Here is a 24,586-nt window from a genome sequence, read left to right on the forward strand (position 1 = left end):
ATGAATTTTTCAGCTGGGTTAAATTTAAAATAAACAACCTGCCTTGGCAATATAACCCCAACCCACTACCACTTACAAAAACACACACCAAAATTAAGTTCACTGAAAGATTTCTAATTACTATCCATTTCACTGGCCAAGAAAATTTTCCAATACTCAGTTTTGCCAATCAGAAGCAACATCTGCCCAGTGAGAGCTTGACATTGGGATGATGGATGCAAACAAGGCAATTCACAGGTATGGCGGAACTCCAAATACCACAGATAATCTAAATGAGAAACTGAACTACCAGAGTTGAGAAGGGTGCACACCGGTTCTTGGTTAAGTTGTACCCAAAGGTAAGGCAGGGGTTTCCCTACCTTGGACTTGACAATGAGACAGCACTTCAGTAGTAAAACACTACCCTGCCTCTTCCATTCTTTGTGACGTCAGCTGTTTGACTCTCCTTCCATGGAACTGGACATTGCCATATAAAATGCCCCACTTTGTTACTCCTGAAACACATGCTACGTTTGTTCCTTACAGGTGGTCCCCTTTTAAATTGCCTGGAATCTTGATCCCCATCTCAATAATGACACTTAAACCCCCATCACTGTTGGTCTGTGAAACTCAGGCTTCAATAGAGGACACCAAAGCCTCTAATTCAGTAAAAGATGTGCATTTATTGTGACTCGTAATTCCAAGGCTAGAATGGCCATATACATTCCTCTATGTACTTAGGAAAAGGTTCATGAGGAAACTGCACTCACCAAAAATGTTCACGCTTGAGCAGCCTCTTAATAAGTGGTGACAGTTTCAGCCCAATAATTGATTTCCACAACTCCCTCGATGTTGCACTTTCATGTAAAATTTGACTAAAAACATGGCTTAACACAGGGGATACAGTGCCTGAACAACAACATTATTGGAGATAGCCAAAGTGTCAGTATGAAACATAAATATGAGCATGATCCATAGGATGGCTTTCACCTGTCTTTAAATTCTAAATTGAAAGTTCCATTATAGCTTGAAGCAGTATTATTATTTGGTAAGGTAATTTCCCCAATGAATTCCCTTTGGTCCTTAAAGGTGTCTGTAGCATTCCTACTAGTTCCGGCAGTTATCTGTTGGTGGGAGAATCTTGTTCACCACCTATTGCTCCTAATTTGTCTAAATAAAGGTGGCTGACCCTACTTTGCAAGTCATGCACCTACCCCTGTAAAAGCAGAGCTAATCTAACCTGCTCAGAATAGAGATTACATTGTGGAATATCCCACAAGCACTTATTCCAATGGATCAGTTGTGCCTGAATTGTATGTATTTGCTTATGGTGGGGCTTGCTCCTTTCTAAACACTTTACGTTCTGGCACAAGGTTGTCATGGCCAGAACTTAGTCAGCTTGTGAAACACCTATCTCCCTGATGCAGTTGGTACTAACCACCAAGGGGTTGTCCACACCGGCATGCAGATGAGCCTGAAGTTCGGGAACACTGCCCTTACATGGAAGCTGACACACTTTCAATTCATAGATAAACTGTTGCTTCTTCAGTAAGGACAAGCTGGGACAGTCATGAGACCCCATGTTCAGCAGTGGATACCTACAAACATGCACATCATGGTGCAGCTTCTGTTACCAACCAAACATCCAGCAGGAAAAGGGGAAATTAAGTGGAAGGACTGGAGGGATTGGGGTTCACATGAGTCACCATTGTTTACTAGAATGTATTTATTTAAGAAAAATTACTAAAATCAGATACATTAGCAGGATTACAAACAACACTCTGAACTTTTCAGATGTAAGACATTACACACTTTAGTTTAATGACAATTTAAATAAGACAATAGTGTATCTGACACCAATCCTTAGATTTTATATTCAAAATTTCCACTTCCACAAACTGCAACTCTGAAAATGCTTCAACAAATGAAGAAATAATTATGTGGAAACAGATGGCTCTGTAAGACAACACAGAAGCATAACTCATCTCAAAGGTTAAAACTGAATAGGTATACTGGAAGACAGAGTAATTTACAGCTGCCCCAGGACCACTAGAAAAAGGAATTTCTTAAGGTACACCTCCACGGGCATGTACATAATTTAATAAAGTAAACAGGTGCATTGATTGCTAGAGCTGCCTTCAAGCAGTCAGAGAAAGTTTCTTTAAATCTTGCCCCAATGAGCTGTTAAGTAATTAATAAGAGAATGAGTGTGCACAGATTGATATATAGCTGGCTTCAGACACAGTGAAAATGCTATTAAGGTGTACCGTAGATAATGTGTAAGTGATTCAGTAAGTGAATGTGCATGCATAGCAGCTCAAGAATGCTGTTTAAAAAAGTAGAACCTGTAATTAGTACTCAGAACAAACTTGTAGCAACAAATGAATAAAAGGCGAGAAGATGTCACCCCATGACAACTTCAAAATAACAAACAGTTGAACAGTAACACTAGATGGTTTTACACACTTACGCTGGGTGATTCACATAGAGCCGATCAGCATGTGGCCATCCTAACAAGGCTCAACACTGTGTATAAGAAGAGCACTCGACCCAGCAAACCCCCGAACGACAAAATGTGCAAAATTTTAATACAAATTTCAAACAGTAATTTACATAACTTGAGTGAAGGCAGGCTAGGGGTAGCTGGCAGTGGTGCATTCCATGAAGCTGATGTACAGAGGCAATGTTCACACCCACTATATGATGAGTACCCACTGAGTTCAGGTCCAAGACAACCAAAGCATGCCACAACAGTTGAAAATTGGAATGGCTTAAGGGAGCTTCTAAATTCCACTGTCATTCTCACTTAATACAACCACATGACCACAGTACTTGTACAGATCAGTGGACTCTCCAGATGATTCTCACCAAAAACTTGGTCTAAGGCTAAACATGGTCGCACTTTAAACCGTGTTCAGGATTACCAGATCATCGAATCCACTGTTGAACATGGGGAATTGAATAGTAATAACAAGCTTGTTTGGTTGCTAGACATTACCCTAACCTCTTCCAAGGCAATTCCACAAGGTATTAAGTTGAGCAACACAACCCAAATCAGGCAGTCTTTCAGATGAGAAAGCTCCTTGCATAATGTGACTTCCACAGAGAAGAACCAACAGCAAATACAGATAGCCAACATGACACCAATGTTCAGTCTTTTGCCAACACCTGTGCCTGCAACTATTAACTCGACAGAACTTTTAAAGGGCTACCAGTCACTCCATTCTATCAATTTCGGCTGAATGGCAAATACTGTCGACGTACCCTGTGTGGCTCTACCATGCCCCGTGGTGCCACAAGCTCCTAGCAGAAGAAGTGACATACACAAGGTGTGGGGAGGAATTCAAAGAGGGAGCATACCATGGCTCACGTGGTAATAACAATAAAATAATTGTTATCATTATTTGTACTAGTATATTAGTATTATTGTTGGCAGTTAATGCAAAGATCAATTAATAACATGTATTCTTTCATTCTTCTGCCCAGCATCTCTCTTCAAGGTATTCTTTTTCTGCATTCACCATGTTGCTTCATTATTTCATTGACACACTCTTTCTGAAAGTTAAGTGGTCTGCTGTATGTGTATCAATAAGGTGATTTTCCATCAAAAACTCTTCTTTGGCTGCTAATTATCTAACATTCTCAACAGATGCGTATACTAGTTTAATGATTTCCTTCTATGCTATCACAGTTTCATTTGTCCTCATTTCAGAACTTACTTCAACATTACGGGATTTTCTGTCTTGATATGCTGGTTGTGCTCCATAAATAATCTTTCCAGAACTTTGTCACCTTTTGAGATCAGCAAGTAAGACCCATAGTTCTGATCCATAGAATAGGACTGGTTCAGCCTGTATCCTATACTGTCTTTTTGTACTGCTAGAAACCTGCTTGCCCTACCAAAAGGAATTCATGAAGTTAGAATAGTTGTAAGTAGTGTGGAAAGGTAGGGTGTGTGTGTGTGTGGGGGGGGGGGGGGGGTTAATAATTTTAGTATAAATAAGCATTCAGTGAAGCAAAAGTTTTGATTTAACTGTTCTAGACATGTTATGATTCTGATTGTAAAAGTAGTATGAGTGATGTGGCACTTGTCAGTCCAGTTTCTGCTCCCCCATACAATTGGTGTACACTGTATTGTGTCATTTGATATGAACAACATTGACTTTATGAACAACATTGATTTCATTGTTTCTGGTAGTAACTGTGTTATTTGATTTGGTTACACTACCATTATATGCATATGAAGATAACAAAGCTAGAAAATATGATTGAAGACAATAGCATAGGGAGAAGGCTGAAGTTGAAGATCATAATGAATTTTCAAAGGCGTTGTCATTAACTAGTTTTACAATTTTTTGCTGCCTCCCATTGAAATATACCATTGTGAACTCGTCACCCAGAATTTCAAACTTGGAGGAGAACACCTACCCAGAACTACTATTTAATTCTTAAGAAGTATGACAATTGAGCTTTATACATGTGATACATTTATATAATGTGGAAGGACTGTGACTGCTTAAATGTACTTACTACAGTTTGTTATTTTATACCACAGGGTCAGGTTTACCCATCCAGCATGAATGTAAAAGAAGAGTTGCAGGACAGTGCAATTAAAGAGGTAATTTTAGAATTTATATGACTGCATGTAATTAATCATTGCTGAGTTGTGGTGAAAATAATGTGATTGTTATCAATATTAAGTGTATTCACTTTAGGAGTCCTGTTTTTACTTTAGGTTAAGGATGACAAGACTTACAGTATTATAGTATGCCCCAGATTGGAAATGAGGAAACAGGTAAAATGGAATGTTTTTAAACTTTACCCCATATGGATTTAAGCACTATCTTTGAGCAGGTGAAGTAGTTTAGCTTGTGAGTTTGTAGAATTGCTTCTTGACATTATAAGCACAAATAAGAATTACATGAGATTGCATTGATGAAGTTATATGAAAATTGGTACCAAGTCTCAAGACTCAAGCTATGATTTTCTGTTGTAATGATCCCCCTGCGGGTTCGGGGGTTAGACTAGGCCCGCGGTATTCCTGCCTGTCGTAAGAGGCGACTAAAAGGAGTCTCAAATGTTTCGGCCTTATGTGATGGTCCCCTCTCGGGTTTGACCTCCATCTTCCAATTGGGGAATGGCGCCTTACATGGTGCACTGTATCTGTTGTGCATTGAGACCTTTAGCCGGCTTTCTCGTCGTTGCAATGGTGCCAGCTCGTTTTCCATCTCTTGGGCGAGGATACGTCCCTGGGTGCGATTACCATGCTGCACTGTGCAGTGTTGCTTTTCGCTGCGACGACGACCTCATACATTTTTGCACCTAAGATCCAGCACGGTAGCCAGTCCGTTGTGGTGGGGCCGCCATGTACCCTGTTGGCTGTAGCCCCCTGACAACACAGGGATCGCTCTACTGATGCCTGCGCCGTTTACTCCCCATGTATGCCAAGGAGTAGATGCCCATCTCCCTGGGGCATCAGGACTCCCGGCAATGGCCATCCTGCCAGGTGGTCCTTGCTGTGGCTGGGTGGCACCCATGGGGAGGGCCCTTGGTCAGAGTAGGTGGCATCAGGGTGGATGACACGCAATGAAGCGTGGCACATCATCTCTTGCTGGTGGCCAGCCACCAGCAGTCTCTAAGCGTTCGAGGGCTCATTTTAAAGGTAACGTTTATGACCCCAAATCGTTCCCATCCCTGGCCATACCATGGGAGGAACGAAAGGCAATGAATGACAGTGATAAGTATTCGCCCAGATATCTCGTCTGCACCAGAGCTGATGGGGAATCCTATGTATCCGTGAAGCCTCAGTTCTTTGTAGAGCATTTAGAGGACAAGTTTGGGGAGGTGGAGGGCTTGTCCAAAATGCGCTCTGGGTCAGTTTTGATAAAAACGGCATCCTCCACCCAGTCACGCAGGTTACTTGCTTGTGACAAGTTGGGGGATGTTAACGTTACCATCACACCACATAAGAGTTTAAATATGGTCCAGGGTGTTATTTTCCATAGGGACCTACTTTTGCAGTCTGATGACGAGCTGCGCGCCAACTTAGAGCGTAGAGGTGTTCATTTTGTCCGGCGCGTTCATCGGGGTCCGAGGGACAATCAGGTTGCTACCGGTGCCTTCATCTTGGCCTTCGAGGGTGATACATTACCGGAGAAGGTCAAGGTGATGGTCTAGCGTTGTGACGTCAAGCCCTATATCCCTCCCCCGATGCGGTGCTTTAAGTGCTGGAAGTTCGGCCATATGTCTTCCCGCTGCACTTCCAGCCTCACATGTCGAGATTGCGGACGCCCATCTCATCCCGATACTCCATGTGCTCCGCCTCCCATCTGTGTCAACTGTGGAGAGCCTCATTGACCTTGCTCGCCAGACTGCAGGATCTTACAGAAAGAACGCAAAATCATGGAGGCTAAGCAGAAATTTGAACGGCTACATCCCGTGCGCATGATGGCATCTTATGCCTCAACTGTCACTCCTGCTCCAGCTCCTTTAGTTGCACCACAAACAGTCAGCTCTCAGAGTCAGAGGACCTCACCTGCCCACTTGACGATGGGGGCCCCTTCTCTCGCTGTTGCTCCCACACAATCTACCTCGGGAGCAGCACCCACTAAACCAATGGGGACACCAGTCCCCACTTCTAATCCGGATAAGCGTAAGTCTTCTTCGGCTTCTCTCACTCGGAAGGGATCCCTTGGGTCACTCCCTTCCCAGGTTTCTACCAGCGGCACAGCAGACACCAACCAGTGGCTGAAGAAGCCACAGGTCACTGGTCGTCGAGCTTTGCGATCATCTTCGGTCCCAGAGACTGACTCAAACAAGCCCTCTCAACAACGACAACCAAAGGAACAGCGAGAGAAAACGACATTGAAGACCCGTAAGACCAAGGCACCTGTGGTGGCACCTACTCCACCGCTACCTACACGCTCTGTGTCTGAGGATGAGGTGGAGATTCTTGCGTCCGCTGAGGACCTCCATCTCGCCGGTCCCTCAGACGCAATGGATAGCACTTGCACGGGTGCTCCATCGGAGGCAGCAGGTGACCCAGCAGCGTAATCTGCCTTCCCAGTCCGGTCACGCCTTTCTCAGCCATGGACAGTACCATCCTCCAGTGGAACTGCAGCGGTTTCTTCCACCATCTAGCTGAGCTCCGACAGCTTATCAGCCTTCACCCTTTCTTCTGCATTGCTCTTCAGGAATCTTGGTTTCCAGCAATGCGAACCCCCATCCTCCGTGGCTATCGGGGTTATTATACGAACCGGGCAGCTTATGAAAGGGTGTCTGGTGGCGTCTGCATATATGTCCTTAACTCTCTTCACAGCGAGTCTATCTCTCTACAAACAGCTTTAGAGGCTGTCGCTGTTCGGGTGTGGACGCCACAGGCTGTTACCGTCTGCAGTCTTTACCTTCCACTGGATGGTGATGTCGCGCAGCATGTCCTGGCTGCGCTGATAGCCAAATTGCCACCACCTTTCTTATGACTGGGCGACTTCAACACCCATAACCCTCTGTGGGGTGGGTCGGTGGCGACAGGTCAAGGCGCCACCATTGAGCATTTATTGGCACAGCTCGATCTTTCGCTGTTAAATGATGGTTCCTTCACACACTTCAGTGTGGTGCATAGCACGTTCTCCGCCATTGACCTTTCAATCTGCAGCCCTAGCCTCTTACCATCTGTCCAATGGAGAGTGCATGACGACCTGTGTGGTAGTGACCATTTTCCAATCTTTCTGTCACTGCCACAGCGTCAGTCTTCTGGGCGCCCTTGCAGGTGGACAATGAGTAAGGCTGACTGGGACTTGTTTTCCTCCACTGCCGCTATTGAGCCTCTCTCTAGTGATGAAATTGATGCGGTGGTTCAATCGGTCACCACTGGCATCGTTACTGCCGCCGAATCTTCCATTCCCCGTTCTTCTGGGTCCCCTCGGAGGAGGACTGTGCCTTGGTGGTCGCCTGAAATCGCTGAGGCGATTCAAGATCGCCGGCGGGCGCTACAGCATCACAGGCGACATCCCTGCATTGAACACCTCATCACCTTCAAACGGCTGCGTGCGCGGGCCCGCCGCCTTATCCGCCGAACCAAGCAGGAGTGCTGGGAGCGGTATGTGTCCACCATTGGCCTCCACGTCTCTCCATCGCAGGTCTGGGCCAAGATACGACGCCTCTATGGCTATCAGACCCCTGTCAGCGTCCCTGCGCTCTCACTGAGTGGAGCAGTTTGTACAGACTCCGACGAAATTGCCAACAGCTTGGCAGAGCATTTTGCTCTGAGTTCTGCTTCTTCCAATTACCCACTGGCCTTCCGCTCCATTAAAGAGCGGATGGAATATCGGAGCCTTTCTTTTCGCACCCACCATCCTGAATCCTACAATGCTCCATTCAGTGAGTGGGAATTTCACAGTGCCCTTGCCGCTTGCCCTGATACCGCTCCTGGACCAGATCGCATCCACTGTCAGATGCTGAAACACCTTTCAGTGGACTGCAAGCAATGCCTCCTCGACCTTTACAACCGTCTCTGGGTCGAGGGTGAGTTTCCTTTGCAATGGCGGGAAAGCATTGTCATCCCCGTTTTGAAACCGGGCAAGAGCCCTTTGGAGGTGGACAGCTATCGCCCCATTAGCCTCACCAATGTTCTTTGTAAGCTTCTCGAACGGATGGTGAGCCGGTGCTTGAATTGGGTACTGGAGTCGCGGAGCCTTTTGGCTCAGTCTCATGGTGGGTTCCGTAAAGGTCGCTCCGCCACCGACAATCTGGTGAGTGGATTCGGCCATCCGTACTGCCTTTGCCCGCCGTCAGCACCTGGTCGCTGTCTTTTTCGACATGCGGAAGGCATACGATACGACATGGCGTCATCACATACTTCCTACGCTTCATGGATGGGGTCTTCGGGGCCCTCTGCCGATCTTTAGCCGAAATTTTCTGTCGTACCTTCCGCGTGCAAGTCGCGGCCTCTCATAGTTCCTCCCGAGTCCAGGAGAACTGGGTACCACAGGGATCTGTCATCAGTGTCTGTCTGTTTTTAATCGCAATAAACGGGCTCGCTACAGTGGTGGGAAATTCTGTCTCCACTTCCCTGTATGCTGACGACTTCTGCCTTTACTACAGCTGTACTGGCATTGCAGCTGTTGTACGTCAGCTACAGGGCGCTATCCGCAAGGCGCAGTTTTGGGCTGTAGTGCATGGTTTTCAGTTTTCGGCTGCCAGGACCCTCGTTATGCATTTCTGCCTGCGCTGAACAGTCCATCCTGAGCTGCAGCTTTATCTTGACAATGAACTTCTTGCTGTGGTGGAGACCCACAGGTTTTTGGGGATAGTTTTTGATGCTCGGTTGACTTGGCTGCCTCATATTCGGCAGCTTAAACAGGCGTGTTGGAGGCATCTAAATGCTCTGAGATGCTTGAGCCACACCAGCTGGGGCGCCGACTGATCTACCCTGTTACGGCTCTACCAGGCGTTAATTCAGTCCTGTCTGGATTATGGGAGCCTGGCTTATGGCTCAGCATCCCCATCTGCGTTGCGGGTGCTGGACCCAATACTACACAGCGGGATACGATTGGCCACTGGTGCCTTCCGGACCAGCCCTGTGGACAGCGTACTTGTGGAGGCTGGTGTCCCTCCACTGCGATTGAGACGCCAACATTTACTGGCCGCTTATGCTGCCCATGTTTTTAGCTTGCCTGGGCATCCAAACTATCGTCTCCTGTTCCCGCAATCGGTCGTCCATCTGCCAGAACGTCGGCCCCGGTCAGGTTGTAAGATTGCGGTCCGCGTCAAAGAACTTCTCTCCAGGCTTTGGGTTTTCACTGTTCCACCTCCTTTCCGGGCCACTTTACGTACACCCCCATGGTGTGTTCCTCGCCCTTTCCTTCGGCTCGACTTGGCACAGGGTCCGAAGGACTCAGTCCCTCCAGAGGCCTTCCACCGCCACTTTTATTCCATCCTGGCCACGTATCAGGGCTCTGACGTTGTTTACACTGACGGTTCGATGGTTGCTGGTCGTGTCGGTTATGCACTAACTCTAGGGGACCATTCCGAACAACGTTCCTTGCCGGCTGGCTGCAGTGTTTACACTGCTGAGCAGGTCGCCATCTTTCGAGCCCTAGAGTATATCCGCTCCTGCTCAGGTGAGTCCTTCATGATCTGTAGTGATTCCCTGAGTGGTTTACGAGCTCTCGACCAGTGTTTCCCTCATTCTCGTCTGGTGATGGCTATCCAGGAGTCCCTGCATACCCTTGCCCGTTGCGGCCGCTCTGTGGTCTTTGTGTGGACCCCCGGTCATGTCGGTATCCCGGGCAATGAACATGTTGACCACCTGGCGAAAGAGGCAACCAGTCAACCATCTCTGGATGTTGACCTCCCAGAGACTGATTTGAGGGCAGTCTTATGCCGCAAAGTTTTTGCGCTATGGGACGATGAATGGCGCGAACTGACAATGCGTAATAAACTCCGTGCTGTCAAGGAGACGACAGCTGTGTGGCGGTCATCCCTGCGAGCCACTCGCAGGGACTCAGTAGTCGTTTGCCGGCTCCGCATTGGCCACTCCCGGCTGACACACAGTTATTTACTGCGCCGGGAGGACCCTCCTCTATGTCGCTGTGGGGCGGCTTTGACAGTGGCCCACATTTTGTTGGTCTGCCCCCTTTTAGCTGTGGTCCGGCAGACATTTGCGCTGCCTGATACGCTCCCTGCCCTTTTAACTGATGACCCTGCTATGGCTGGCTTAGTTTTACGTTTTATTCGGGCAGGGGGTTTTTATCATTTAATATGAGTGTTTATGTTTTATTTTATTTTTTTCTGTTGATTCTGGCCTTTGGCCTACGGTTTTAAACTGAGTTTTTAATGTGTTCTCCGTGGTAGGCTTTTCCTTTTTTATTCTATGGTCGGCCAACCACCACCACACTCCGTGTGATTTTAATTTGTTATGTCTGTTCTTTGTCTGAGTTTTTCTTGTCCTGTGTTGTCTGTTGTCTCTATTATCTGTTTTTTTTTTCCTCTGTGTGGTAGTTTTTAAGTTTTGGAACAAGGGACCGATGACCGTTGCAGTCTGGTCCCTTTAATCCCACAAACCAACCAACCAACCTGTTGTAATGAGCAGTTCCCTTAATGGTTCCGTGTATGGAAACTCCAACATTAGATGTTTTTATTCGCCATGTTGTACTGCTGTGACAGTTACAGACTCATTCAAGGAAAATCTACACAAAGTAATGCATAAAAAGCAGGTGATCATAACCTACTGAGTAAAGACTAAGATGTCTGTGCATACATTGCAGGTGGTATGGAGAGGCAGTTTTGTGTAGTACTTTAGAACAGTTTCCTGAAAGCTGTCGTAAGCTGCAACTTTGACAGCCCAGACAAAATTAAAATACTTTAGACCTTGTATTGTAACTATGAACAGGTTTGTCCTTACAGACAGTTTAACTACAGAGTGGGGTTAGTGATCATGATGCCAGCACAGCAACAATGCTAAATGAAGTTCATGAATCCTTCAAGGAGGCTAGGAGAATAATTTGCTAGAAAGAGCAGATAAGTAGTTGTTAGCATCCCATTTAGACAATGGGTGAATGTCATTTACTTCTAATACGCTGTACATAGAGGAATATGGGCATATGTTAAATGGACTGTAAATCACACACAGAGTAAATATGTGGTGAGTAACTTGGTTACAGACAGAAAAAACCCACTGCAGCTTAACAACAAAATTCGAAAATGCTGGGGAAACACTGTTCTGCACTCAGTTCAAAAAAAGTATGCACATTGGTGACAGGCAAGAGTTACTGGAAATATGTGTGTCTGTAAAAAGATTGATGCGTGAAGCATACAACTACCACTGTCGTACATGAGCAACAGATTTTTACTGGGAACATGAGAAATTTCTGGTTCTACATAAAATCACTAAGTCAAAGACTTCTACCCAGGCAGTCATTGACCAGTCTGGTGTTGCTTTGGAGGAAAGCAGGTGATGATCACCAACCCCTCTCTGTACTGAGTTTTCAAGTTTGTGCAGGAGGATCATACAAACATATTGTTGTTTCACTGTCACACAGACTCCTGTGTTGGGGACATAGTTATATGATCCCTGGAGTAGAGAAGCAACTCAAACAGTTGAAAACAAAATAGTTGCCATTTCCAAATGGAATCACAGATCATTTGTTCAGAGATTACTCTACAGCATTGGCCTCTTACTTAGCTTGCATTTATTGCAAATCTCTCACCTAGTGCAAAGACCCAGGCAGCTTGGAATAAGTTCAGGTGGCCTCTGTATATAAGAATGGTAAGAGAATGTACCTGCAAAATTACAGATCAGTATCAGTAACATTTATTTGCTCCAGAGTTCCTGAAAACATCCTCAGTTCAAATATAATGAATTTCTTTGAGACAGAAATGTTTCTGTCCACAAATCAGCATGGACATTGCACAATACTCATTTAGGTCTTCTGTCACATTATATACTGCGAACCATGGATGAAGGGCAACAGGCTAGATTCCACATCCCTACATTTCCAGAGAGCATTTAACACAGTGCCCCACAGCATACTGTTAATGGATGTCTGAGCATATGGAATAGGTTCCGCGATATGTGAATGGCATGAAGACCTCTCAAGTAACAGAGGCCAGTACTTCGACCTCAATGGCGACTGTTTGTAAGAGACAAGAGTATCATCAAAATTTCGACAGAGATAAGACTATTTTTATTGCCTATACATGAAATAATCTGATAAGCAGCTGTCTGCTGATGCATTGTGTGTGGGAAAGGGTCATCACTAAGAGGATACAAGCTAACTTGGACAAACTTTTTATTTGGTGTGATGAATGGCAGGTTCAGAAATATTCAAGTGAATGCAGATGAGTAGGAAAAACAATCCCATAATGTCAGAATACAACATTAGTACCGTACAGATTGACACAGTCTGGCCACGAAATGTCTAGGTATGACATAGCAAAGTGATATGAAATGGAATAAGCACATAAGGATGGTAGTTGATCGGGAATGATCAACTTTCTTTGTATTGGGAAAACTGTGGTTGTAAAGGACACCACATATAGAGCATGATAGAAATGCCCAGTAGTAGTAGTAGTAGTAGTAGTAGTAGTAGTAGTAGTTAATGGGACCATCCACCATGCACCATTTGGTGGCTTTCAGAGTTTTTATGTAGACATAGATGCACAGCAGCCAGAAAGAAGCTAATCAAATTGTAGATTCCATGTTGAATGCATTCTCATGCTTTTTAAGTTTGGAAAGCCCCTTTCTAAGGCTATTAAGTTAACTGGAGTATGTGACAGAACCAAGGATTGGTCATCTCCTTTTGTCATGAAGGGAATACATGACAGAAAAGTAAATGAGAAATTAAACTAGAGGTAAAACTGTCATCCGTGTGGATGTTTTAAACACTGCAGTTCTCTGCTACACACAGTCCTATTGACTACCATATGCCATTGCCCTCTACACCTCTGAACTGATTTACCCAACCAGTAACATAATATCTGCAGTTCAATTATCAAGGACCTTTGAATTTGTAGCATCACAATTACCCATTGAGTCACCTAATACTAGAAAAGGGCAGAAGCATTTAGCAAGTAAGTCCAGAGTTATTCTCATTAGGTAATAATAGCATTGGGGACACAATATGGAAGAAAAGTAACCAGAATATATAGTTACTTAATCTTATATTCCATGTGAAATGCACACCAAAAATAGATACTGAGGAGAGGGGAGGTCACATGATCATAAAGTGTAGTAAGCAGATTCAGTCACACAAAAAACGATGCTGAACTGACTCCTCTCTGCCATGAGAAGTGTTTATTTATGGAACAGTGGTTTATCACATGTATAGAAAAAGGCAAAGGCCATTCCAGTTTGTAAGAAAAGTCACAGGAAATAGGTGCAAAACTATAGACATACTAAGTGGTGTAAGAATCTTGTTAAATGATTTTGTAATTCTGTGTGAATGCTCTTCTTGGAAAAAAAATCATTTCATCTGCAAGAATGGAAGTGGATCCCATAATTACTGGTCATGTGAAGCTGTTTAGTTTGTTCATTCACAGTGCTGCCGCAATGTAGTCAGCCTGTAAAATGAGGCCATAGTTCTGAAGCTGTGTATGTGGGACAGCTAGCCACTTTGATGTGACTTTGTGACTCAGCACTTCTGCTGTGCAGTTAGTCATTACCTTAAACTTCAAATTACATTCAAGCAGTAAGATTCATTAGAACTGAATGGTACAAACAGATAGGTGCAAAGTACCCACCATTGTCACATACAAATACATTCTCTTGTGATGATGTCCAACAGTCATAGCTAACACACAAAACATATGGACTGAAAATGAATGTTTCCATAACTGCCTACTTATTTGTGGCAAAAAGTATTTTAAGTATAGTTATATGTTGGCAATATAAAAATGTTATTGAATCTGAGAATCCTACTTTCACAAGTGTATGAGGGGTTACCACCTATAGAATGTGCTTCCGTTTATTGCACGAATTTCATCCATAAACATGACAACTTTCCTGATGGGCATTAAATTCAGGAACTAGAAATACATCAAGAATTTACTGTTAACCTTTTAATGGTAGTATGGCCTTTACTTTGTATGCAGTCTGATTTCTTTATCTCTGCACTGACTAGCGTCCGTTCATCAGAGGTCCTCAAACTACTGCCTAGCCTAAAAAAAGCTTGCTTTGTGTAGTGCAGTCCTGACCAATCAAGTATTCCTACAATTCTCCACCTCATAACACATGTCCAGGAGTATGCAGTCCAGGCAGTCAAAGAATCGATGGAGTTATTAGTTGATACCCTCCACTCATTTCAAACCAATGGACTCATTCTAATCTGGGAATGTCGCTGCAAACTGTGTGTGCTGCATGCATTTCATGTGTGGGTCAAGGGCTATTCCCCATTTGTGCTACCTGTCCATATAAACTGAGGATGGCCTCAGAACCCAAACGACGAGCATCATTGGTGCCAATATGGGCCAAAACTTGCAGACCGCTGCACCTTGCATGTTTGGTAGCCACAGGCAGGACATTCTCCACATCTCTGATGAGGCTCCCCAGCATATTCAGTACCCCAAGGATTCATTTCCAGTCCGGGAAGCTATTTCCCTAAGGATCTCCATAATGCATTTGACATTGGAGCTCCTGATTAACTAGAAAACTCCTCTCCACTTGCGGCTATTTGGACCCTGATGAATGAACACCAACCAGTCCACTCACAGGGTTAATGGGTGAGGCCAGCCTCCACATTCACTCTCTGCCTCAAACAGCACTATCAGTTACCACCCATCCCTCGTCATTTGGTGAGGACAGCTACATTGGGTACACCACAAGGTGTCTTGACAGCAGAGCCAGTGGGCAAAAAGGTGGCACCTTAGGCATCACATGTGATGAGCTTGATTCCGCCAGCACTAGTACAATAGGCAGCAGCCTGAATGCTGCTGAACATGGCAAAAAGCATCTTCAGCTGTTGATGAACTGAGACCAGCTCCTCCATCTGCACATAGCATGGACACGTTATATCTATTCTAGTACTACTGTTCAAGAAGTAACTATGAAACACACAGAGAAAGCAATATATCTAACTTCCTGTTTTTCTGATGTTTCACCAGTGGTGGCTAACGCATTACTGTACTGTGTAACTGTTCATTCAGAAGAATTGAGAGCTGTGCAACATACTGCAAATACACTTTAAAGTTACTAAAATATGGGATTGCACCTCTTGACTACAAAAACGTGGAAGGAATGTAATCATAGAATTAGGAGCAGAGATTTTTGAATAAACAAGGTCATGAAAGTTAGCCCAAAGTTAAGTTCCATATTTTTGGTTCAACATAAATGGAAGGACTCACTATAACTGCAAAACAAATTTTTATTCATATCTAATCTCGACACAGGCAAATATGTATCTGTTGTCTATTCTTTTGGACATGTCCAAGGGGACAGACACTATTTTGATCCTGCAGCTACAATGACTGAGGGTACAAAGGAAGTAGAGACATTAGTTCTCTGTGGGCATTAATTTACATCAATGGGGAGGGTTGGAAATTTGTGCTGGACCAGGATTTGAACTGGAGTCTTGTGCTGACTAGGCAGGTGCACCGACGATTACGCCATCTGGAGACACTGGTCATCACATCTGCATAGACTACTGTAGCATTCTTCCTGTCAGATCCAAATTCTCAACTTGTTTACCCACTACTGATGCAGCGCTCGTGCTCATGATCCTCTTTACACATGGTGCCTCACTAGATTCTGTAATAGTTCCAGTATGGTGTGCATCTACACTGAAAGGCTCATTGGCTGACGTCACCTTAATTACATATGTAGTGGCCATTCTTTCGGAGATGTCCTGTTCCAACAATGTGAACTTGTTTTCCTTACTTCAGTCCTTTGGTCAACGTTGTGGACATGAACATGTAATATCAGCATTCCATGTTTTTGATCATTTCTTTGTAAAAACAATTGTCACAATATGGTATATAATAATCAAGCCACATGTAAAGTTTTATTTAAACTGATTATACACACATACAAGACAATGCCATCTTATGATATAAAAAAGTTACATTTGTGGTTCTCTTCCTTAAATGATGAATTCTGTGCACCTATTCTTCCTGGCAAATTGATTAATTACATTGTCAATATGACAATTAATGTCAGGATGAGTGTCCAACAGAGCTAAGCCATTAAGTCAATCCTCCATTGTCGACCTCAGCCATGTCGTTATACACCACACTGTCGAAAAACTCCTTTCCACTGTAGTATCAGGTGCAGGTAGACAAGCAAATATTTTGTACAGTGTGTGCAAAGTAGTCTAGTCTGATCTACGGCAGAGAGACAATGCTTGCATAACAGAATCACTGTCATTAAGGGCATTTATGCTTATTTGCTTGTATTGAAGAACCTGTCCCATTTGTCTTTTTTAATCACAAAGTGTGATTCTTCTACAAAGAACAGTAGTTCAGTTAAGCGCTGATTTAGTTTGTGCACCAGATCATTACCATCATCTTTCAGTAGTTGAGAGGGCAAAAGTATGTTGAATTTTAAATGATAAACATTTTCTTAAGCAAAAAGATTACCCATGTCAGTCGTAACTTGGTCCAGTGTTGGAATAAAAAGTTCTATTCCAATATGTCATAGCATCATCAGTATGATCGCAGTTTTCTCTGTGTCTTTGTCTGCCTGTAGGTCTAGGAACACTCATCTCCACAGTTCTTTCATAACTGCCTTTGCCTCTTTAACAATAAGAGCAAAGTGGCTATGAGCATTAGCTTTCATGCTGTCGTACACCTAGAGCATCAAATCTAATTTTACTTTCGTAATTGCAACGTCGAAGATAGGGTCTTGCAAGATTTTGATAACTGGATATGTTATGCACATAATGTCACTAAGTGTGAACAAGATTTTGATAACTGGATATGTTATGCACATAATGTCACTAAGTGTGAACAGAGTGATTAACTCACAATTAGAGAGAGCTCAAAAGAGAATATTGGTTTTGGCAGCCGTTGTTCTATCCCTCCAACACTATATTTCTTGAACTTTGCAAACTGTCCGGAGATCAGCTGCGAATTGAAAAAACCGCATCATGTCACTCAACTCATCTCGTTAGACAGTGTGACTGCAGCGAGTGTTGTAGGTGACTCCTAAACATTGCAGACAGCTTGCTAGATGCTGTAATGAATGATACCACTTCTTCAATAGTACCAAGAGAGTTTCCCACACTTGTAATTTTGCAACTGAGAGAGACGGCGAGGTTGAGCTGAAGACTTTGACACAATGCTACTTGCATGTTGATAGCTTTCTTTTTTATTGTAGCCTCACCTCCTTTCAGTTCTAACATATTAACTGAGCAACCATCACAGCCTATTCCCTCAAAGTTCTCCAGGGACAGAGAGAGGCTTTCCATTCTCCTTAGAATCGTATTACCTCATACTTCACCAGTATCGCAGTGCTCCTCATCTTGACTCTCTTCAGGTTCATCATCAATGTTTTCACTACAATCGTTGTCTTTATTGATGATGTCAATGAAACCCAAAAATACTTCGTGTAATTTGCCATCACAATCAACATATCTTGCAGCTAAACTCAGTTAGGCAATGCACAATATGTCTGTCGTCTCATCGGAGATTATGCTGTAATAACAAATATCTTTGATTTCCTCCAGTATTCTCAATAACATCACTGTTTCACAGCATAAAATAGGTTCATTAGACATTGTTTTAAGTATGTAAGTGGCATTCACTTTAGTGGTCTCAAGGTGATGTTTTAGTTGCAAGTCTCGAGCATCAATTCTAAATCTTAGAAAAGTTTTCCTTGTTACTCACTATACTTTAATGATCATTTTCGTTTTCTAATAGACTCCCATCATCTCTATGCCCCGCAGGGGAATATTTTGCTTACCGTGAAATACAATGGTTTTTATTACAGCTACAAAATGGTCTCTGTTTTCCCTAATGCTTTCCATTCTGTCTTGAAAATTGATTTATGACATCAATTTTGCATTCCTCATGTTGCAAAAAATAATTTTACGTCTGTTGGTGCTTCAATGTGGTACTTGAGGAGTCTCGAGGCCATCATCTTTAGCAGTAAGTTTGGAAAACTGTGCTAGTGGTTCAGTCACTTTCACTTACCCTGCAAAAGATTGGGAATTCATATCAACTAAGAATCAAAGCTCAGTCCTAAAAATCAGTAAGTTCCTGCCACATTGAGTAGTTCATCATCAAGAAAAAAGTTCTGGTTGTAAACGAACCATATGGTGTTGACAGAAAACCGTGACATGGATCTTGGCAGCTGAAAACCAAAAGCCATGGGTGAGTGCCCTTAACCATGTCTTTCGTATGGTGCCTTGCAGTCTACATTCAGCAAAACCCACACACAGGAGCAATAGTAAGAGGAAGTAGTAGTCAGCATACAAGGATGGTGATACTGATGACCTCACAGCTGCAGGTGACAATTGATGGCTTGTAGAAAGACAAGGGCACTCAGTACAGAGCCCTGCAGGACTCCATTCTCTTGGATATGGGGAGTGTTGTGGGAAGCACCAACTAGAACCTAGAACATACACTATGAAAGGAAATTATAGATAAAAATTGGGAGTGGGTCCCACAGACCCCACTCGTGTAAGGCAGCAAGGATATGTTGTCACCTCCTGGTGACATACAGCTTTTGCAGGTCAAAGAAGACGACTATAATGCATTTTGATGAGAATGGATTTCTTTGCTCCAACCATTTTATTATTCACAAAAATAGAATAGTTAATACAGAGAGGTCCCTTTTTAATTTGTTAGAACACCAGCCATGGATACTGTTCAAAATGATTATCGTGCACTTGTCTGCATTCAACCAGCCCTCTTGTTGTGCTCAGAAGTAGGAAAGATACAACCTTTTGCAGGTTTCCTTGGAGTTGTGAGAAGTTGGTGCTTTATATCATCACTAATATTTCCTGATGCTAATATATCCATATGACTGCCAATATCTGTAGGATTAAAGGAATCAGTTGATGAACTTTGTTGTGGAAGTTTCGACCATATGCTGGGCTCTGTCTTTACATCTGGTGGTGTTTTTACAGCTGAATGGTGACTGGAATCTTCAGATGTTTCTACTTTTTCTCCTTAGTACATAATGATCCATTTTAGTATGTTGTTATGATGTAGGTAAATTAGATGCCAATTATTCTCAAATAAACACTTTATTTGCACTGAAAAATGCAACACTGGTACATCTAGCACCAATACACACTCAGCCATGCTCCCTGTATTTCTAATATCACTGAGCACAATACTGACTGAAGTCTGTGGTAATAGCCAGTAATGCAGTTGTTTACTTTTATCACATCCAAGTTATCGTGAAGATTGTAGCTTTCAATCTATCTGGCAGTGACTCTGCTTACCTTATATATGTGGCTCAGTTGTTTTGAGAACATTTGCTGCCAGAATTTAAAATGTACTTTTGGCCACTAAAAGTCAGACTGGTGATGTACCCCCCTGAGCTAGGTTTTCAACAGATGTTTGTCTTAGTCACATGGCAGTGACAGCGACAGCAGGGTTAAGATGAATGAGAAAATTAGTAAATGAGAGCAAGACTCTCACACTCCCACAAATAAGGAAAAGCTAAATACAGATAGTGAAAAGATTACAATGTTTTTTTTTCCATATAGAAAGACACAGTAAAAGAAAATTATTAACACAAATATATTTATGCACCTGCTAATATCGCTACTGCAGAAGTGCTGTATTTGTTCCACACACATTGTATCACTCAGTTAGCTTTTTCCTTTCTCTTTTCTTTTTTACAGCAAATACCACGAGAATCTTTCAGTTGAGTGGCCTGAAAAATAAATTTGTTGTGCCACTACTTTCGTAGGGATAAATTTGTGATATTGGATATGGCGGGCATGGAGAAAGTCCACCCATGAGGTAGGAGATTTAAGAAAGATCATGGGAGAACAAATATGGATGTAACAAGAAGGAAATTGCTGTAAAATTAACTTTGGTGGCATACCTAAACATTCAGTGAGAGCTTTAATTGTACCAAGAAGGTGGCTGCATCATTGCACCATTTGACTACAGAAAGTGGTAGAGTAAACGAGCTGTGAATTTGTACTGTACTGCACGTAAAACAAGTGGTCACTGCTTTTTACATCAAAGGTCACTGCTTGTGCCTTTTCATTATAGTGGAAAATTTGTCTTTAGTTTTGGGTTCGTAAGACAACAACTATGGGTGTCCAGATGACATATATGTGAGTTATTTTCTGTGACTTCTGAAGGATAACTAGTGGTGCGAGCAAAACGATTATATTTATTTTTATTTGTACAGATTTAAGACAAATTCACAATTACATTCGAATGTAAAATAATTTAATTTGTAACTTATATAGCATCCATAATTCACCTCATCACTACTGTGACTGTGATGCTGGAGAGAAGCAGAAAGTCGTCATGATATCTTACATGTTTTATATTTTGTACAATAATGATATGGCATTGTTTTTCAGAATGATGGAACTTTTATTCTTTTATTTAAGGAAAAGTAATTGACTTCTTGGCTTCACCTGCATATGCATTTACTCCAATTCTAACCACCTCGACCTCCATTATCTTTCACTCCATACTCTGTCAATGTGTCCCCACCCTCCCTCCCCAGGGGCCTTTTAGGGTGATTCATTGACTGAAAAGGTCAAGGTGATGGAATACCGATGTGATGTGAAATCGTAGGTTGCCCCCCCCCCCCTCGCCCCCGTCATGCTTAATGTGTCTGGAATTAGGGCATGTCTTTGTATTGCAGGACTACCATCATCTGTAGGGACTGGTCGAGTACTGCTTGCAATCGCCCCATGTGCCTCTCCCCCCCATCTGTGTCCACTGGGAAAGCACCACACTCCCTGCTCACCAGGTTACACTGTTTTCTAGAGAGTGAACAATATACAAGACTCAGAACAAACCTACTGGCAAAGAGGCTAAAAAGGAAGTGCAAGTAGTTGTCCCCAGCATGTACAACAATGTCACATGCTACAGCTTCAAAGACTTTCCCCTCTGCCAATGTACTCCTGCCTTTTACTCTTTCTGTAGTGAGCCCTCAGGGCCACTGAACCATCCCTGCTGCCCCCCCCCCCCCCTTGATGTTTTGGGAACTCCCCTTTAGCTGCTTTCTCCACACTTGCTTTTGAATCAATAGCTTCCCATCCACCAGGAACATTTGTCCCCACCTCCCAGCCTGATGTCAATAAGCTTCTACTTACATCTCTTGCCAGGAAGGGGTTTTCAGGGACACTTCCTTCCCTGGGTTGCACTGGACTACAACTGGACACCAGCAAGTGGCTGAAGGAGCCACAGACTGTTGGTCGCACTGCTTTATGATCATCATCTTTACTGGAAACAGATTCAGAGAAGCCCTTGCAATCATCAAAATCCTCCAAGGAGAGGAAAGATAAGAAAAGTGCTTTGAGGAGGAGCAGGACCTTTCAGTGAGCCCCCACACCAGCAGGTCCTACCTGTTAAACTCCTGTGGCCAAGGCAGAGATTCCAGCAACCCCTGAGGCCCCAGTTTGCACCACACAATGAAACCTGTAACTGAGTTTGCACATACGTTCTGGATACGCCATATAGAAAACTTTTGCCACTTGATACGTCTTTGGAGGCTGTGGCTGTTCCAGTAAGTGCATTTCAGCATAGTACTGTCTTCTGAAGATAAAGCATCTCAGCATCTCATGACATATTGTTTGCATTGATTTCTCAGCTACCCCCCCCCCCCTCACGCCCCCCAATCTTTCCTAATCTTGGGCAATTTCAATACACATAACTCTTTGTGAGTTTTAACCATGATACTGGTCATTGTAAGGACCTTGGAAACTTATTGGCACAACTTGACCTTTGCCTCTTAAATACTGATACCCCCACACACTTCAGCATGGCACACAGTTTTCTCGGTCACTAACCTATTCATTTTCAGTCTTTGGCTTCTCCCATACATCACCTGGGGAGTTCATGATGACCTGTGTGATAGTGAGCATTCCACAATCTTCCTGTCCCTCCTTCAGCATCACTACCCTGGATTCATGCCCAGATGGGCTCTCAACATTGTTGACTAGAATGCTTTTGCCTTTCATGTCAGCCTTGACTCCCCACCGCATTGGGGCATCAACAAGGCAGTCCAGAATATAATTATAGCCATCATTCATTTGACAGCTGATTTAGAAATCCACTGTTCCTCGGTCCTGCTCTGACAGAAGAGAGTAGCTTGCCGATCATCAGAAATTCCAGAGGCCATTAGCGATAGTAGGCTGGCTCTCCAGCACCGTTAGTGGCATCAATCGATGGAACATCCTATTTACTTTCATTGGCTTCATACCCCTCTGTACCACATGATGAAATGATGTAAACAAAAACGCTGGTAACAGCATGTTTCAACTGTTGGACCACATACCTCTCCTTCGAGACATGCCTGCATACATCAGACACTAGTAGGTGTATCTGCTATTACCTTGAAATTGCACTGTCTCCACCGACCCAGACACCGTTGCCCAACAGTTTGCTCTGTGTATGCTAGAATCTCAGCATCTGAGAATTATCAACCTGTCTTTCATTTTCTCAAGCAATGGGTGGAGCAAAAGCAATTATCTTTTACTACATGCCATCTGGAGCTGTATAAAGTTTCATTGAGTGGGAATTCATCTGTGGCGTAGCCCTCTGCTCGTATACAGCCCCAGGGCCAGGTCACACCCACAACCAAACGACCACCCCCCAGGGGGTCCACAACTCTTTTGTGGATACGTGCGTAGCGAGCACGGGACCCCGAGCTAATGTGGCCCTCCTTCCTTTCCGGGCTGCATACCTTCCTTTTCCGCATCCTTCCCTCTCCCCCATCTACGCCCCTCCTCCCATCACCTCTGGCTCTTTCCTTCCCTTTCTCCCCCTCTGGGAGGATGGTTTGTGCCTACGTCCGGAGACGGACGCTTGTAAATGTACCGCATTCTTCGCCTTCTCTGCTTGTATGTATTCATCCTTCCTTTGTCCTTCTGTTTTCCTTACCTCTTCTCTTTACCTTTTTCTCCGCTGCGGCGTTTGAGACCTCGCCTCTTTCCTTTCTCTTTCTTTGTTTTTCCCTTTCTCTTTCTTCCTCCCTGTGCATGTCTGAAGGCTGACCCACGCATTTTTGTGCGTAGCCGGTGACGGGGTAACGCGTAATTCCCCGCCCCGGTTAGACAGGTAGGACACGTACGTAGCCCCTGGTAATGGCCAGGCCCAGGGAGGGGTGATTACCCGAGCTGATACCTTCCGAAAGTGCCGACTGGTCCCTCCGTCTGTTTGTCGGGAGGTGTGACCTGAGGTGTGAACAATCACCTAAGGCGGGAGTGCCCTCAGAGAGGGCCCCCACAAGGGAGGAGCGCGCCATCGGAGACGCCGGTAATCATGGGGGATTCTTCCGCAATGGTTTCCTCACCTTCCACTATGTCTGCTCACAAGCGTAAGTTCACTGAGTCTCAGCCACAGACAGTTCTTCCATCGTTGCCGCAGTTCCTTGTCGTTTCTCGGTCAGACGAAGGTCACTACTTCTCCACGGACACCCTTTCATTATTCAGAAAGGTGTCGACGCAATTGCAGGTCCTGTAAAGTCTTGTTCCAGATTACGGAATGGCACCTTGTTGTTAGAAACAGTCAGTGCCCTCCAGGCACAAAAATTGCTCCGTACTTCACTGCTCCACACCTTCCCTGTCCGGGTTGATGCGCACCGCACTTTAAATTCCTCGCATGGAGTCGTTTATACACGCTCCCTCGATGGATTGTCTGACGAAGAAATTCAGCACTACCTGTCTGACCAGGGCGTAATGGCTGTTCATAGAGTTATGAAAAGGGTTGACACGAACATCATTCCAACCTGCACTGTCTTCTTGACATTTGACAAAGTTCAACTCCCATCGAAAATCAAAGCAGGCTATGAGATAATTTCCGTTTGCCCTTACGTCCCAAACCCTACGCGTTGCTATTGGTGTCAGCGGTTCAATCACACCAGCCAGTCCTGTTCCAATCCGGCCAAATGTGTTACGTGTGGCAAGGATGCCCATGAGGGTGCTTGTCCACCTCCATCCCCTCGCTGCATCAACTGTATGGGTGACCA

At 44.1% G+C, this 24,586-nt stretch overlaps 1 protein-coding gene across 2 annotated transcripts in view; it reads left to right on the forward strand.

Annotated features, from left to right (window-relative positions):
• LOC126213267 (uncharacterized) overlaps positions 1 to 24,586 on the forward strand; it is a 163,890-nt gene that overhangs the window by 28,267 nt on the left and 111,037 nt on the right. For both annotated transcript variants that reach the window (XM_049940931.1, XM_049940930.1), the window contains exons 3-4: positions 4,535 to 4,597; positions 4,715 to 4,774. In XM_049940931.1, the coding sequence (XP_049796888.1) occupies positions 4,535 to 4,597; positions 4,715 to 4,774 (123 nt within the window). The remainder of the gene's footprint in view (positions 1 to 4,534; positions 4,598 to 4,714; positions 4,775 to 24,586) is intronic.

This window comes from Schistocerca nitens, chromosome 11 (assembly GCF_023898315.1).
Source record: "Schistocerca nitens isolate TAMUIC-IGC-003100 chromosome 11, iqSchNite1.1, whole genome shotgun sequence".
In the NCBI taxonomy this organism is placed as follows: domain Eukaryota; kingdom Metazoa; phylum Arthropoda; class Insecta; order Orthoptera; family Acrididae; genus Schistocerca; species Schistocerca nitens.